Source organism: Psittacula echo (genome assembly GCF_963264785.1).
Source record: "Psittacula echo genome assembly, chromosome: 22".
Taxonomy (NCBI): domain Eukaryota; kingdom Metazoa; phylum Chordata; class Aves; order Psittaciformes; family Psittacidae; genus Psittacula; species Psittacula echo.
In genome coordinates this window covers 3,597,956-3,613,462 of record NC_137758.1, presented here as the reverse complement: position 1 = coordinate 3,613,462, position 15,507 = coordinate 3,597,956, and the positions used below count along the sequence as shown (strand labels likewise).

General features: G+C 46.9%; 2 protein-coding genes across 24 annotated transcripts in view; one reads left to right on the top strand and one right to left on the bottom strand.

Annotated features, from left to right (window-relative positions):
* Positions 1-715: 715 nt before the first annotated feature.
* Positions 716-4,084, bottom strand: OARD1 (O-acyl-ADP-ribose deacylase 1). Of its 5 annotated transcripts, none has more exons than XM_080632801.1 (6): positions 3,984-4,084; positions 3,614-3,681; positions 2,957-3,101; positions 2,288-2,346; positions 1,846-1,958; positions 716-1,333 (listed from the first exon to the last, which is right to left on the bottom strand). In XM_080632801.1, the coding sequence occupies exons 2-6, from the start codon at positions 3,647-3,649 to the stop codon at positions 1,231-1,233; spliced, it is 456 nt and encodes a 151-aa protein (XP_080488927.1). In that variant the 5' UTR covers positions 3,650-3,681; positions 3,984-4,084; the 3' UTR covers positions 716-1,230. The 5 variants fall into 5 exon arrangements, with proteins under 5 accessions (XP_080488927.1, XP_080488928.1, XP_080488925.1 ...); XM_080632802.1 differs by having other exon boundaries at positions 4,059-4,066; XM_080632799.1 differs by having other exon boundaries at positions 3,888-4,048.
* Positions 4,085-4,245: 161 nt separating this feature from the next.
* NFYA (nuclear transcription factor Y subunit alpha) overlaps positions 4,246-15,507 on the top strand; it is a 28,578-nt gene continuing 17,316 nt past the window's right edge. For 6 of the 19 annotated variants that reach the window (XR_013958338.1, XR_013958344.1, XM_080632817.1 and 3 more), the window contains exons 1-9: positions 4,246-4,366; positions 7,010-7,131; positions 8,726-8,812; positions 11,074-11,220; positions 12,493-12,624; positions 13,237-13,342; positions 13,781-13,947; positions 14,753-14,926; positions 15,292-15,393. Coding sequence is in view for 9 of the 19 variants with exons in the window: in XM_080632817.1 (XP_080488943.1) it covers positions 7,057-7,131; positions 8,726-8,812; positions 11,074-11,220; positions 12,493-12,624; positions 13,237-13,342; positions 13,781-13,947; positions 14,753-14,926; positions 15,292-15,393 (990 nt within the window). In the remaining 10 variants the exon portion in view is untranslated. The other 13 variants (XR_013958336.1, XM_080632812.1, XR_013958337.1 and 10 more) reach the window with 10 other exon arrangements.

Here is a 15,507-nt window from a genome sequence, read left to right as displayed (position 1 = left end):
TTCCTATTTGTCTCAGTTTTCCAGTTGCGTAGTTAGCTACACCGATTATCCACTAAAACCAATCTTAGAAAGGATGGCCAGCACACACAGATGGGATTCATAGATCTGCACCAGCAAAGAAACACTCAATACTGACGAACCACAATGTCATGGACAGAGAACACTCCACACATTCAATTCACACTGAAACCCAACTAGGAACCCTCTGTTATGCTACAAGCTTCTTGTGTCCCATCTTTTAGCTTTATTCAACACATCTGGCATTTTTCTGGGCATTCAGTAGGAAGGAAGTCAAAAAGATTTGTTGTTATGGCAGGCTGGGAAAATACAGACACTAAGGAGATGCAGAGTGAGACAGCTCTTCAGCACAGGAACCAAGCTCCCTAATACCAAGTAGTTACCAGTGAGCTGCTTTGCTTTTGCTACTGGTGACACTGAACACCAACCTGCACATAACAGCTGAACTACAAATGCAGTAAAATAGGAATATAAAAAGAAAACTTTAAAACTCCACACTGTGGCTTTTCAGAGCGTATCAGGCATTCACGTGTGTGGATTCTCAGACAACAGCAACCATAGGATATAAAACGCACCCACAAAGTGCCTTCACCCATCTCTAGTGCTCCCCTTCAAACCCAGCCCTCCTCCAGAACACAGCCACAACACACACACACACACACACACACACAGAGGAATGGCCAATTTGACACCAGAGTACTACGCAGCTTTTTATTTCATATTGACAGCATGATTCTCAGCAAGTACAATCTCCTAATAAAAACAACCGTATTTGTGGCCAGAAAGTAGAAATTAGATTGCTAATCCTTTAATGAACAGAGTAAATCAACTGTATGCCACATGTGGACACTGCAGAGCTGGGAAAAAGAACAAGTGACAGGGCTTCAACAGCTCTCGATACCAACAAACACCCAAGTGACAGCCAGCTCCAGTTTCACCCTGCACAGCAGCTCACAGCTCCAGGAACAGCGGGGCTCTATGGAGGCCCAGTGACACCTGGTGGCTTCCAGAGACAGAGCCAGAGGGTTACAGCCCCACCATTGCTTTCTTCACTATTGCTTTCTTCACAGGCTGCCCAGCCCCACATCCCAAACTTGCTTGTGGCACCGACACCACCAGAGTGAGCTACGCTCCAAGGATGTGCTCAGTGTGCAGTTTTCCCCCTTGTCAGCTACCAGGTTCTCACTCCTCAAAGCTCAAAAGCACTGCTGCTCACAGAGTGTAAACTGTGATCTTGATATCAGTGCCTTCAAACACCTCCTCAAGTATTGCTGAAACTTTATTCCAATCCAGGCCATCAAGTCCACATCCAATCCTGGAAAATAAGACATGGTATCAGCTGTTAACAGCCTCTTTTGGAGCATGCTGTGACCAACTAACCCTTCAAGCAGCTACAGTTTTATATGGCAATAACCCAGCTCACCAAAAAATCACAGAATCCCAGTCTGGTTTTGTTCGGAAGGGACCTTAAAGCTCATCCAGTTCCAACCCCTACCAAGGGCAGGGACACCTTCCACTTGAACACTGCCAGGGATGGGGCAGCCACAGCTTCCCTGGGCACCCTGTGCCAGGGCCCCCTTGCCCTCATAATGAAGAATTTCTTCCTAATATCTAAACTAAATCAACACAATGCACTTAAAATAAGTAAGCAACCAAGCCTGGATGATTTGCTAGCATTTAAATACAGTGTGAAGTGCAACATTCATTTGCACAAGTGACCAGAAGAGAATTCCTGAACTCTTATTTCACAGCAGAGGATCATCTCTCAGACATCCCCTTACACAAGAAGCACTGAAGTACTTAGATCAGAGTAACCCCGCTTCCTACCTAGGCATGGAGATGTCAGTGACTCCATTGTTCAGGGAGTGAGCTTTCATGGCCTCTAAACTCTTCCGCATACTATCGTATGTTGGTTTGTGAGAAGCCTTCTTCTTTGTAATCTAAGCACAAATGTAAAAAGTCAGTTGTGCCTTTGCCATGATCACTGCAAACTGTTTACAGTATCAAATTCCAGTACATTCTGAAGGTCCATCCCCAGAAAGAGACTTGCAGAACCCCTTGTTTCACAGCTTAAAACAGTGTCATTTAGCAGCTACTTCTGTCCATTTAAAGCTTAACTACACATACAAAGGGTTCCTCTGCATTAGCACAGCTCACTCCTCTCATTTAGGGGAGCAAAGTCAAAACCTCCCCTTGACTACTAAAGCCCTTATCATCATATCAAATATAGTTTAGTTGGGCAAGTACCCAAGTAACGTCACACTCTCACCAGGTAGTAAATGTATCGGTCGTCTCTCTGGAGCACTGCCACCTCCCCAGTCTTCTTTTCTGAAGTGAAACAATTAAGAACTTGTTTCAAATCACTTCTATTCCATTATGGAATTCCCCTGCACCCCACGTAGCTTGTAATGCCCTTAGAGAGCTCAAGGTCCCCCCTGAGCCTTCTCTTCCCCAGACTGAACTCCCCCAGGTCCTTCAGCCCTTCCCCATCACGCTTGTGCTCCAGCCCCTGCACCAGCTCCGTTGCCTTTCTCTGGCCCTGCTCCAGCCCCTCAATGTCTCTCTTGTAGTGAGGGGCCCAGAACTGAACACAGAATTCAAGGTGCAGCCTCACCAGTGCCCAGTGCAGGGGCACAGTCACTGCCCTGGCCCTGCCGCCACACTGGTGCTGATACAGGCCAGGATGCTGTTGGCTTCTTGGCTGCCTAGGCACAAGCTGTTCATGTTCAGCTCCATCAATGAGCACCCCCAGCTTCTTTCCCATGAGCAGCTTTCCAGCCACTCTGCCCCAAGCCCTCAGTGATACACTTTAGTGGTGGTCTTGGCAGACCTGGGGTAACGGATGGAACTGATGATTTTAAAAGTCTTTTCCAGCCTGATTGATTCTATGATTGTAAATCAAGGGTTTTCCCTTCAGCTCCTGCATGTCCACACTCACGTTGATCCAACAGCTCCTGCACACCTCCAAACTTCTCCTTGAAGAGCCGGGCTATGCCGGCACCCATGCGGCAATCCTCGCTGATGCAGTGCGCCAGAGCATCTTGCGGGGGGCACGTGAACAGGTCCCCCTTCACGCATTTCAGCTGGAAAACAACACAAACGCAAATAAAAGCAAGCCCAGAGTGCAGATTCCACTAACAGAATTCTCAGAAACGGGGAACCTGGCCAGCATGGACAGTGAAGAGTATAAAGCCTTGAGCTTTAAGATGCAGCTCACAAGTGAAGGACTCAGCATCAATGAGAAGCCCCACGTACAGGGAACTACCTTTACTACAGGACCCACATGCTAGCTCAGAAGTTAATGTTACTAAATCAATACTTAAAAAGGAAAACGACATACTATGGAGTACAACTGCATTAGTGCACACCTTCAGCACACCACCAGTGTGCCAGTGCTGCGTACCCCCATACAGTTCAGCAGGTAACCGCTATGCTGTTGCACAGCATGTGCACCACTAACACAAGCATGAGAAACTGAGCATCATCAGCCACAAGCCACTTTCCTTCAGCACACTGCAAGCAGCTCCCATACTTCCAGCCTCTTCACACAGACACCTATCACAGCAGTAGCCCACATAACCCATTTTCTACGCACTCTCTCCTCCTGATCCTTGGAGAAGTGGGTGGCCATGGTAACGTGGGCTATGGTGAAGGCTCCTGCGGCTAGAAAGATGACAGAGAAAAACAGAGAGTTATTAGGCAGCCCACACTAAGCAACAAACGGGTGCAAAGCCAGGCCTACTGCATCTATAGGGACAACCATGACACCCCTTAGGAACAGCACCCCCGCAGGGGCACAACATAGGGGTCACCCTCAGACCTCCATCAGAGCACCCCTACCCTTGAGGCCACCCCTCAGCAGCCCGCACCCGCGGGAACGCCGTGCAGAGCGCTCGGCGTGGCCGCAGCCCGCGCCGCCAACGCCCGTCCCAGCGCGGCCCACATCGGCACTGCCGCCCCGCTACCTCCGCGGCAAGATGGCGGCAGCAGCAGCACGGCGCTCTAGGCGGCGGGAGGACCACCCACTCTGTGATCCTCACCGAGAACATTCCAAGAAGCAACACGCATGCGCGACACGTTAGAGGCGGGGGCTACATAAGCCGAAGGAAGGGGTGAGGCCGCGCAGGCGCAGAAGCCGTGGGTGGGCGGTACCCGGCGGCACAGGAGGGAGGGGCCACTCGGGGCGTGCGCTCTTGTGCGCTTGCTCCGCCAGTGCCCGCCCCCGCCCTCGGCTTTGTTCGGGGTTGGGCGCCATTTTGCGCGGCGGCTGAGTGAGGCGCTGATTGGGTTTCGGGGTCCCGCGGCGGAGCCAATCAGCGCGGGGCCCGAACCGGGGGAGCGAGGCACGGTGAGCGCGAGCAGCCAATATGGAGCCCCCGAGCGCCGGCCCCAGCGCCGGGATTGGCGGGGCCGAGTGGCCAGTCAGGAGCCCGCGCGCGGGGCCGGGCTCGGCCGGGGCGCTGCTGGGACGGGGCTCGGCTGCCCCGGGCCCGGAGAGGCGCGGGGGGAGCGCGGGAGGACGGCGGCGGGCGGAGGGGGGTGCACCGGGGCCTGGTCCGCTGCACGGAGTCGCTTGTGCGGGCCCGGCCTCCCTCGGCGGGGACAGGCCTGGCTTGTGCAGGGCCGCTGGGACGGGAGCCGGCAGCGCCCCGCCCTCCACCGGCCGTGCGGGGGAAGCGGAGCGGTGAACGGCCCCGCCGGCTGTGACAGATGGGCCACGGGCAGGGCGGGCTGCTCCTCCTCCTCGTCCGTTTCCCCGCTGTGCCGGGTGTGAGCCGAAGGCAGGACGAGGTCCCCCTCCCGCCTTCCCGCCCCACACCTGGCTGCCAAATGTCGCCGACCGCGCTGTTCTCCGCGGGGAGGAACCGGCTGTGGTGTGGGGTGAGGAGCCCGGGGCCGCCGCGCTGCCGCCTCCGGGAGCGGCCGTGCCCGCCGGCCAGGCCCCGGGCTGAGGCCGAGCCGCCCTGGGTTGCTCCCGCACCCATGTGTCGGGTGAAGAGCTCGGACAAAACCTGGTCCCCCGTGGTTTATTACTGCTGCTCCCACGGTAGCACAGGTCCTGGCACGGGTTATCGTGCTGGTTCGGTCTTAGTGTGGCTCTGCTGAGGGAGCTGTTAGTGCATGTTCTGTAGCCTCATGTCAGTGTGTGTGTGCAGGTAAGAAGCACGCTGAGGGAACACGAGGGCACTATCTGGCAGCCCAGGGCCAGGGAGGAGGCACTGGCTGAGGGGGCAGTTCCAGGAGCAGTGTGTGCCCGTGCACTGCATCACTTCTTCCTAAAACTGGAGCAGTAACACTGGTGCTTTGTGTTTGAATGAAGGGAAGTTGGGCTGGGTCAGCCTGGAGAAGAGAAGGCTCCTGAAGGGGAGACCTTAGAGCAGCTCCAGTGCCTAAAGGGGCTGCAGGAAAGCTGGAGAGGGGCTTGGGACAAGGGCCTGTAGGGACAGGCCAAGGGGAATGGCTTTAACCTGCCAGAGGGGAGACTGAGATGAGCTCTTAGGCAGAAGCTCTTCCCTGTGAGGGTGCTGAGGCGCTGGCCCAGGGTGCCCAGAGAAGCTGTGGCTGCCCCATCCCTGGCAGTGTTCAAGGCCAGGTTGGACACAGGGGCTTGGAGTAAGCTGCTCCAGTGGAAGGGGTCCCTGCCCGTGGCAGGGGTTGGAGTTGGATGAGCTTTAAGCTCCCTTCCAACCCAAAGCAGTCTGGGATTCTAAATAATCTCTCGGAGTACTGTGGTCAAATGCCTGTAAAATCTGTTTGTAACTTTGGCTGATGGCGGCCAGCGCAGAGAGCTGGGATTCAACCCTGCCCATATGTGAAGTAGACAAGACAACGACTCGATATGGGGTATATGAAGAACCATTCCCAAGCCCTGGTGTGCCTGTGCTCAAGAGCTGGTTGTGGTGTTAAGGAAGCCAGAAAACTTTAGGCAAACAGCATTTACTGGCCTCCTGGGCTTGCTATTGAAATAGGTCCCTGAAGAGTGGAATGTGGGAGCTGTTTCCTGCCAGGCCTATATTTGGTGTTAATGTGCAAGAAACCAAGAGAATGTAAAATCCTTTTGTTTTCTTAGGCTACGGTGAGGAGTAAGGTGATGGAAAAATGATGCATTCTTAAGACACATGCAAGACGCTGAAGTACAAAGGATGGTTTAAAGAGCAGGAAGCGTGAGAGGTGGCACTGCAGCAAGTAACCACAGCAACTGTTACAGCTAAAGTTGTGACTGGGTTTTGTGTGCGTTTCTTTGGGAGCCTGGGGGTTTTGGTGCTGTAGAATTGCACGATTGAAGTTATAGGCTGCCTTTCACTAACGTAGCAGGTACTTGTTCAGTCGTAGCATAAATCAAATTCCTCGTTAAGAGTAAGAGTTCTTCCCTTGTGGATCAGCTGAGGGAGAACGAGTTAATGGAACTGAGTGGTTTATTTCAGCAGCGTGTTCCTCGTATGTGCAGGCAAGAGTCCAGGAGCTGAGAGGCAGTAAAAGGCTGGGGGCAGTGAGAAGTCTGCTGGTTATCCTCAAATATAGGAAAGGAGGAAAAGGAGAAGGATGAGGAGGGAGTGCTGTGTAGTTGGGGTAGGAAAGTTCTGCTTTGCTTTGTTGAACTCCTGAAACGCAGCTTGGTTTTACATCCGAACTTTGTATTTGGTGAGGTGGTTTAAGCATCACATCCCTCTCCTCCACCAATATGCAGTGCAGGCATCAGTCTACAGCCCAGAATATTCAGACTTGAGGGGTAAAACAGGAAGAGAAAAAGGCTCATAGCTACTGTTTCATGCACTGAAGATACTGAGAACATTGAGATTGAGGTACTTTCTGCTGCTTGGTCAAATGAGCTGCTCTTGAAATGCCAATTGTATTTCTGTTACTGGGTGCTTTGAAAGAGGTGGTTCTGGCCTCAGTGCCAGAGATGGTTTGCTTTTCAGGCACTGTCTGGTAACAGTAGCCTTCAAACCTTGGCACAATAATCACAGGCTTTGTTCACTTCTCTTGCCAGATACACAGGCTGAGGTGCGCCTTCCACCGTGCTGGAGCTGACCCGCTATGGAGCAGTACACAGCAAACAGTAACAGCTCCACAGAGCAGATCGTTGTGCAGGCTGGACAGATTCAGCAGCAGGTATGGAGGGTGGAACGGGTGAGCTGGTGTGCTCAGTGCTGTTACACATCATGTTGTGCTCTCAGAGTTTCACAGGACCAGCCAGATGTTTCATGATACTGTCTGGATATGCAGGTGCCCGGGTCACTGATCTGACTCAAGTCAGAGTAAATGTAAAAATTGCTTATTAATAAAGTTGCAGGTAGACAAGCTACCAAATTTCATGTCGATGGGAGTTTGCAAACTGGTGGTGACATGAGGAAAGTAACAAATCCCCTCTGAAAATGGAAGAAATGGAGTATTAATAGAAACAGTCTGGTGTCCATAAGGAGCAATGTAGATTCCCCCCAGATTTGAAATAGGTTTTGTTGAAGCCCTTAGAGGCTTTCTCAAAAGGAGTTTTTGAGATCAGTCGTTTTAGAGCTACAGGTGGATCAGAAAGAACACACAGCACAGGAGTTGCAGCAAGACACGTAGCTATGGATGAATTCATCCTTCAGAAAGACATTTCTAGTTCATGTTCTAAGGTGCAGATGAGAAAGGCCAGGCTTGTTAAAGGGCTTACAGATTTTTCCTGTTAAGATTCACACATTCAGATACAATAACACATTTTCAGGTGAGCTGTGCTGCTGCTGCTGGATTTTGTTGTATCTTCTGTTTGCTGTAGTTCAAGGCAAGGGTTGTTTCTTAGCTTATCGTGCAAATGAATGAGCCACTGGGTGATGTTTTCAGTGAGATGGGCTTTGCTTTGTCACCAGCCTATTTGATAGCAGGGACCAGCTTCTCCTATTGCTTTTGACATTTTTAGTCAGAACAAGAATGTACTTGAGGTTAAACATAAAGAATTATCAAAAATACCTGCTCCAGCGGATATATTTGGTTTTCTTGACACTTTGTAGGTGACAATGAGGTAAATACATACTGTGGCTTGTTTCACTTTTAGTACATGCTCTTAAAGCCTGGGTTGTGTATGACATGAAATGTTTCTCTAAAATAAAACGTTTAACAGGCCTGTTGTAGTACAGCTTTTAGTAGAGAGATGTCCTTCATCTCCCAAATGCTAACACAGTTAACACAGATATTTTGGGACTCTTACTAAAGAGGCTAAAGATAGAAAAGGCTTTTAGATTTAACTGCTCTTGCAACCTCTCAAGATTGTCCTTCAAGGTCAGCGTGGAAAGACATTGATGTGGGGGAGACATAGCTGAAGCTGTGACTGGAGTCATCTGTGCTGCTGCTCTGTGCAGGAAGGAATTTATGGCCTTTATTGTAACTAACAGTCTGCCAAAAATCTGGAACCCCTCCACAGTAAGAAACATGGGCAGTGAAAGGAAGAGTTAAGCAGAAAGGCAGCAGTCTGAAACACTGGGGCTGAGATGCTAGATTCTGCACAATAATCTCATGTCATTGTAAGCTATTCCTGTTTGGGATAGTGAAGCCTGTATGCAGTTTTGTTGATATTCCTTTCTCAGGTTTGCTCAACATGTTCACATTCCTTATGTTCCAAGAGCAGTGTGTATGAATTTTAAATTCACCCTTTTCCAGCAAAGTGTCGTTGTCTCTCGTTGGAGCTGTGCATTTCCATGTTTCAAGCTATTCCTGTTCCTATTCCCAGCAGCAGGGTGGTGTCACTGCTGTCCAGCTGCAGACTGAGGCCCAAGTGGCATCCGCCTCAGGCCAGCAAGTCCAGACCCTCCAGGTAGTGGTGATCTCTCTAATTGTGTTTGTGAGCACTGCATGACTCTCGCCATTGCCACATATCTAATGCTGTGTTTTCTCCAGGGTTTGAAAGAGGAACAGGAAAATTTGCTAGCAGTAGTATCTGTGCTTTATGCTAGGTGTAGGGTTTTCCGTGGAGAGCTTTTCCTTGGATCTCAGGTGCATGCCAAAAACCCTGGTGCATTTAGGAATTCTGGCTGCATATTCTGAAAGTGAATAGTGGTTGAAATGGGACTTAAAAGACAAAAAACCCACCACAATGAAGAAGTACCAATAAGGATAAATAACTCAAAGATTTTGTGTAGTTTCAGGGAGATGAGATTTCTGATACCCACTGTGAGTAGTTGTGTTTTCACTGCAGATAGGGAGGTGGTAGAGCTTAGAGAGTGAAACTTTCTCACCTGTGATTAAAAAGGGCACCTGAGGACAATATTTGCCTCTGTGAGATGGAGACATCTGATTTCTTATTTATGTGTGACCAGCACAGGGAAACCCTGAAGTATGTATCCTAAACTGCAAAGAACAGCAAGGTCATTTCAAACCCTGGTTTGTTTCAGTGTGAAGTATTTTCTGTCTTGCAAACTCCATTTCATCAGCTTGCGTCAGAGGCTTTAAAGGAGCTGAGAAACCCTGCATAGCTGCAGCACTTTAGAAGTGGGGCATTTCTCACTCAGGATTTGGATTTTGTTTGGGTTTGAATTCTTCAGAGGGGAGTTCCAGGAGGCTGGAATGGTCTTGCTGGGTGTGAAGTTGAACACAGCATTTTTTATGTTCAGAGTTCATCTGTAAAGCTGGCTGACATGAATTGCTTGGGTCATTGTGGCCTCCTGGTCGACCTTATGGGCCCCCTTTCTGTTTTGTTCTCTTTTCCCCCTGCTTGCTCTAATACATTAACAAGAATCCCGGAATGAATCATTTTTGTTTCTGCTTATTGGATATTGTCCTGCTGACTGTGCTTCTCTGGCTGCCATGAGCATGCTTATCTCCTTCCCTTTATGTTGTAATTCAAAACAAGCACTACTGATGTTCGTTAGGGACTTGTATGCCACAGGCTGAGGAACAGAACAGTGATGCAAGGGTATTGGGTGACCTGGAAAGTCACACTATTCTGCGTGGGGTGTTGATCACTGAGGTGCAACCGCAGTTGCTGCTGTGGATGTGTTAGTATGTAATTCACTTGGGTATTTGAACTATGCAAAGGGGCATATTTTATATATTTTAGGGGTAGTTCAGTGTGTGCTGGAGCTCTGTGCTGATGTTCAGCCTGGTGTTCCGCAGTGCTGAGTACTGCAGAGGAGTAGCACTCGCTATTGCCTGCTCTTGAAATTTGCAGGTAGAAAACCCAAGAACTCAGTGTGGTTTAATCAGGTTTTTTAATCATTTCTAAACAACTGAGAGTGTGTCCAAGAGTGATCACCTGGTTCATAAGACTCATTTCACGTTTAAGCCACGGAGGTATGGTATTGGCAAAGATATATTTTGGGGACCTAGCAGGTGAAGGTGTTTAAACAGAGAGGTTTTCCCCTTCCTTTGCTTTTCATTGGCCTGTTTCCTAGTGACCAGAGACATACCTAATCTCAGTCTCCAGAGACTCTTATGCTGAATTTACAAATCCACTTGTAAGCCTTGTTGGGCCAAGTGGCAGCTGCTCATTGTCTTTCTGTGTTCCTTCCTGAGCTACACTTTGTGGTGTTACATTCATAATTTGACTTAATACCCATGAAAAGGTTCTCTAAGAACATCCCATGCAACGTATCAGTTAGGAAATGGAAATGTTGTAAGCATATAATTGGAGAGAGCTGAAGCTACCTCAGAATCTCTGTCAGAATGGCTTATGTAGAGCTTTCTCATTAGGAACTCCAATTACAGATTAGCAATAGTGATGTGAATAGTGAAGTTTCTTTTATTACACTTTGCTCTTGAGCTGCGCATGAAAGTAGTTATTGTGTCGGGAAAATTTGGCCATGCTTTTCATGCTTCATTGCAATTAGACTTGGAAGTTTTGGGTAGACTGCAACAGAAAAGGATAATGTACTAAATCCAGTAGCACATCATGGAAAAGAATCTAGAAACTAAAGATACTTGATGGTGATTGTGAACCTGGTTAGTGACTGTTGCGCAGTTTCTCTGCTCACCGCATTAAAAATAGGTAAGCGTTCAGCCTCCTGTGGGAGCCACCTCAGTTTCTGGCTTCAGGTCACCAGACTTTTCATTGTTGTGTTTGCTTTTCTTCCCTTTTCCCAGGTCCAGGGTCAACCCCTGATGGTACAAGTAAGCGGAGGCCAGCTGATCACGTCAACGGGCCAGCCCATCATGGTGCAGGCTGTGCCAGGGGGTCAGGGCCAGACGATCATGCAGGTCCCTGTTTCTGGAACACAGGGGCTGCAGCAGGTGAGATAAGCCTCATTTTAGTTAAGATAAACTGCAGAGAATGAACTGGGATGTTCTCACCTCATGAGATACTGTATTTGCCTCTTGAAATAAACTGGGCAAAGCCGGTTGTTCTCCAGCTGTGGATTTGGCAGTGAGCTGCGTGTTAAGAATGCAATGGAAATTCTTTGGGTATTTGATTTTTGTATTTTATGGGATGGTGCAAACCTTTTAAATGAGATCCGTTAAAACACAGCTGGAGTTGGTTTGGGGTTTTTGGTTTGGGGCTTGTGTTTGTTCTGTTTTAACTGGCCCTGACAGTGTCCCTGTCATCTGGTGCCTACTTAGTATATGGCTCAGAAAGATGATCAATTGATTGATTGAAGAAAGCTTCTAAAAATAACTCTTCTGCTTGAGTTCATTTAATGCACAATGGCTGAAGGTGAATTGAAATTTTCCTGTTGCACAGAAGGCAATCCTGTAGAAGGTGTAGAAGATGGATTTTATTAGATTACAAGTATTTGTAATACTTGTATAAAAGATGGTTTTTGAATTCAAAGAGGTGCTCACAGTGTGTTCCTCAGAAGCCAAGGGAAGAACTGTAACAGTGGCTTAATGGAAGTGTTCTAGTGATTTGAGAGTGGGATTTAGGAATCAAGTTGAGCACAGTCCAGGAAGGCATCTGATGTCTCGGTGTTTTGGAAGGTTTATTTAGTGTTTATTTAAAATCCCTTTTGTTGAAAACCAATATATTTTGTGTAAGGTTCTTTACAGTCTGCTTGGTGGAGGAAAATCTGTAACTGAAGCATCAGCTTCAACCCACATTCCAGTTCCTCTTTTTTAAAGTAAGAAATGTTCCACGTTGCTGGAAAGACTTCTCTGCAAAGCTGAAGGCAACTTTCATCTGTATCCAGGAGTATTTCTGTATGCTGGATAATTAACACTGCAGATTTCTTAAATCTTAGTCCTCTTTCACCTGACTATTATTATTCCTGGTTTCATGTAAATAACTTATTTCTTTTGACCGTTGTATTGTGTGAGCAGCAGAGAACTGCTGGGGTAAAATGACACCAGCATATTATGTTTCCTCTATTCTGCATGGTTGTGACTGCTGTGTCACAGGGAGGAATAAAGTAAAACTCTTCATTTGAAAATGGAAAAAAGAGAAGAATCAGTGGTTTCTTTTTCTTTGCAACAGTAAATCATCCTCAGAGATGATTTGGTAATGCTGAGGCCAAGGAGGGAGAAATAAGAGGCATAGTTAATGTTCCTTTCTGACTCTTTCTTCCACAGATTCAGTTGGTCCAGCCAGGTCAGATTCAGATTCAAGGTGGGCAGGCTGTGCAGGTACAGGGGCAGCAGGGCCAGACCCAGCAGATCATTATACAGCAGCCACAGACTGCAGTTACTGCTGGCCAGACACAGGTAACTGCACCAGCATGAAAGGGTTTTCTTGAGAGGAATAGGAAGAGAAACTTGGCAAAAAGAAAAAAGGGGGAAAGGCATTATTAATATTGAGGAGAACTTGAGAATAAATTTCATGTTTTTGTAGTGTTTCCATACATAACTCTGGGGCAGAATAAATAGATTGCATGTTTTTTCCATTGTGTTTCTGTACTTTATTGGTTCATGGTCGGTTTTGTCTATTTGTTGCAACTTGACAACATGAAGTATCACTAATGTCATACTTGCGCCATTTGTGACGTAGTCCAGTCATGCCTGGGGTTTCTGCTGGTTCTTCTGTTTAGGACCAGAATTAATGGGTCTTCTCTTAACATACTCATAGTAAGACAGGAAATGTAGAACTTGTTTCTTTCAATATTAAATATGGCACTGTTAGAAAAAGTATGTTATATGTGCTTGAGGTGTTTTATCTGCAGTTCAGTGGGTTTGTGCTCCATCCTATTTCTTGCTGCTGGTAATAAAGCAAAAGAAATAGATGCGTGAAACACCTTAAGCACCATGTATTGATTCAGGAATTATAAAAGTTGAAAAGCGAGCAATTTGTAAAGTTATTGTGTTATTTGTTTTGTTTAGACCCAGCAACAAATAGCAGTTCAAGGACAACAGGTAGCACAAGCAGCTGAAGGCCAGACCATAGTCTATCAGCCAGTTAATGCTGATGGAACCATTCTCCAACAAGGTATGAGTTCTGGTGTGAAGAGAGTCAGGACTTCTCAATATCTCTGCCATAGGTGTTTATTGCCTTGTAATTACTGTCAAAGAAAACACTGAGTTGCAGTGCTGGGGATGCTCTGAGTGCAAACAAGGTTCTTCTCTTTGGCAAGGGCTGTTTTCTAACAGAATAGAAACGTGTTTGCTTTTACACCTTGGAGTACACACATCTTTCACCTGCCACTGGGATTACTGAGCAAATACAAATGCAAAAGATAGGAAGTGTGAGGACCAGGTGATGGAATTTAGTTAATAACTTTTGCAATGCTTTTCTGGATCTTTTTGCATGCTGTGGAAGGATGAATGAGTAAAAAGCAGAAGCGGGACTAATGGTGTTCCCTTCTTTTTGTGTGCGTGTTTTTGGTTTGTTTTGCTTTTGTTGGTTTGTCTTTTCTTTTCTTAAAAGTGACAGTCCCTGTTACAGGCATGATCACCATTCCAGCAGCCAGTTTGGCTGGAGCACAAATTGTCCAAACGGGAGCCAACACCAACACAACCAGTAGTGGACAAGGGACTGTCACAGTAACGCTGCCAGTTGCTGGAAATGTTGTCAATTCAGGTGGAATGGTGATGGTATGTATTGAACTTTCCATTGATACTTTTAAAGGTTTGAGGTTTCAGGATACCTGTACCCAAACTGTTGTCTGAGATTAACGTCACCTTAATATCGTCAGTCTTCTCAGTAGCATTCATTTAGGATTTAAACAAGTTTCGAGTTTCAGTGGCCTGTGTCCTATTGCAACCTGTATATTCTGTGCTTTCTTTCCCCCACAGCAGATTGAGTTCAGAAATCTAGAAACTGAAATTCAAAATAAGTTGTTAAGTGATAAATAAGGCTTAAAAAACCTGAATCGGCTCTTGCTTTTTTTGAGGATTCCTTAGTATTTGTTTTTCTGATTCCTAAGAGGGCTTTTTCTGCCAGCTCCTTTGAAATGTAGCTTCTTTGTAGCCTTTTAACTTGGATTCTGTTCTTTGTCCCCACTAGATGTCAGCAGCTCTATGAGTAATCCTTCAGAAATTACCATATAAATTAAAGAAGTGATAACCAAAGAGAAAGGGAAGCAGTGAGCATGTCCTGTATGCTTAATTGCACAAGAAGCAGTAGCATGGTCATAAATTGTACATTGTATTAAAATTTTACCATTATTAAAAGAAAATACAATCCTTAAGCATGACTTATGAATAATTGATTTCTTTAAATTTGTTCTACAGTTTAAGAACAACTTTATTACTCCTTTTAATTTAAGTAGGTGCATTATCTAAACCAAACCCAAACACTTTCCATTTTAACGTTCATGGGTTTTCTTTTTTAAGTTACTTTTTTTGCATTCACTTTATGTTCTCAGCTACAAGCACTTAACCCACATTCTCTGTACAGATGGTACCTGGAGCTGGCTCTGTACCAGCTATCCAGAGAATACCTTTGCCTGGGGCAGAAATGCTGGAAGAGGAGCCCCTCTATGTAAACGCCAAGCAGTATCACCGGATCCTGAAGAGGAGGCAGGCACGTGCTAAGCTTGAAGCAGAGGGAAAAATTCCCAAAGAAAGAAGGGTGAGAATATAACTACAATCTAATATAGGGTTGCTCTATGGGAAGGGCACAGAAAACCACTTGTGCTGGAAAACGAGGGCTAGAATCTTAGTGATCTTCAGTTATTATCTTTATTTTTTGTGTCTTCATAAGCTACATCAGAGTAATTTTAAGTCACTTGGTGGCAGTAGTGCTTCCTGTGCATGCTTTTGATTGCTGAACATGACTGAAGCTGCATTGCAAATGGGCATTTACTGTTAACACTTCATCTTTGGGGAAAGGATGGGGACTGGGTAGGCTTTCCTAGCAGTCAGGAATTTCCCCTACTCTGAGTGCTGAACTAGAGATAGTGGGCTGGTCTCATTGCCCGCTTCATCCTGTCGCAGAAATACTTGCATGAATCTCGGCATCGTCATGCCATGGCCAGGAAGCGGGGAGAAGGTGGACGCTTCTTCTCACCGAAGGAAAAAGACAGCCCTCATATGCAGGTAGGTGGCGTTTTGTCTGTTCTTTGAACAAGTGCCACTTTCTCTTCTTTAGAATACGCTTTGGAAGTGTCTTTGTACTGTTCTGTTTGCTCTTTTTTGGGCTAGGCTGCTGAC

What these genes read in the sequence shown, in the direction of transcription:
- OARD1 (XM_080632799.1), bottom strand. Translation starts at nt 3,963, where the DNA reads ATGTGGGCCGCGCTGGGACGGGCGTTGGCGGCGCGGGCTGCGGCCACG. An exon ending in ACCGATACATTTACTACCTG is followed by an intron (nt 1,959 to 2,287) that starts GTGAGAGTGTGA and finishes ATTTGTGCTTAG; the next exon opens with ATTACAAAGAAGAAGGCTTC. An exon ending in ACTGACATCTCCATGCCTAG is followed by an intron (nt 1,334 to 1,845) that starts GTAGGAAGCGGG and finishes CTTATTTTCCAG; the next exon opens with GATTGGATGTGGACTTGATG.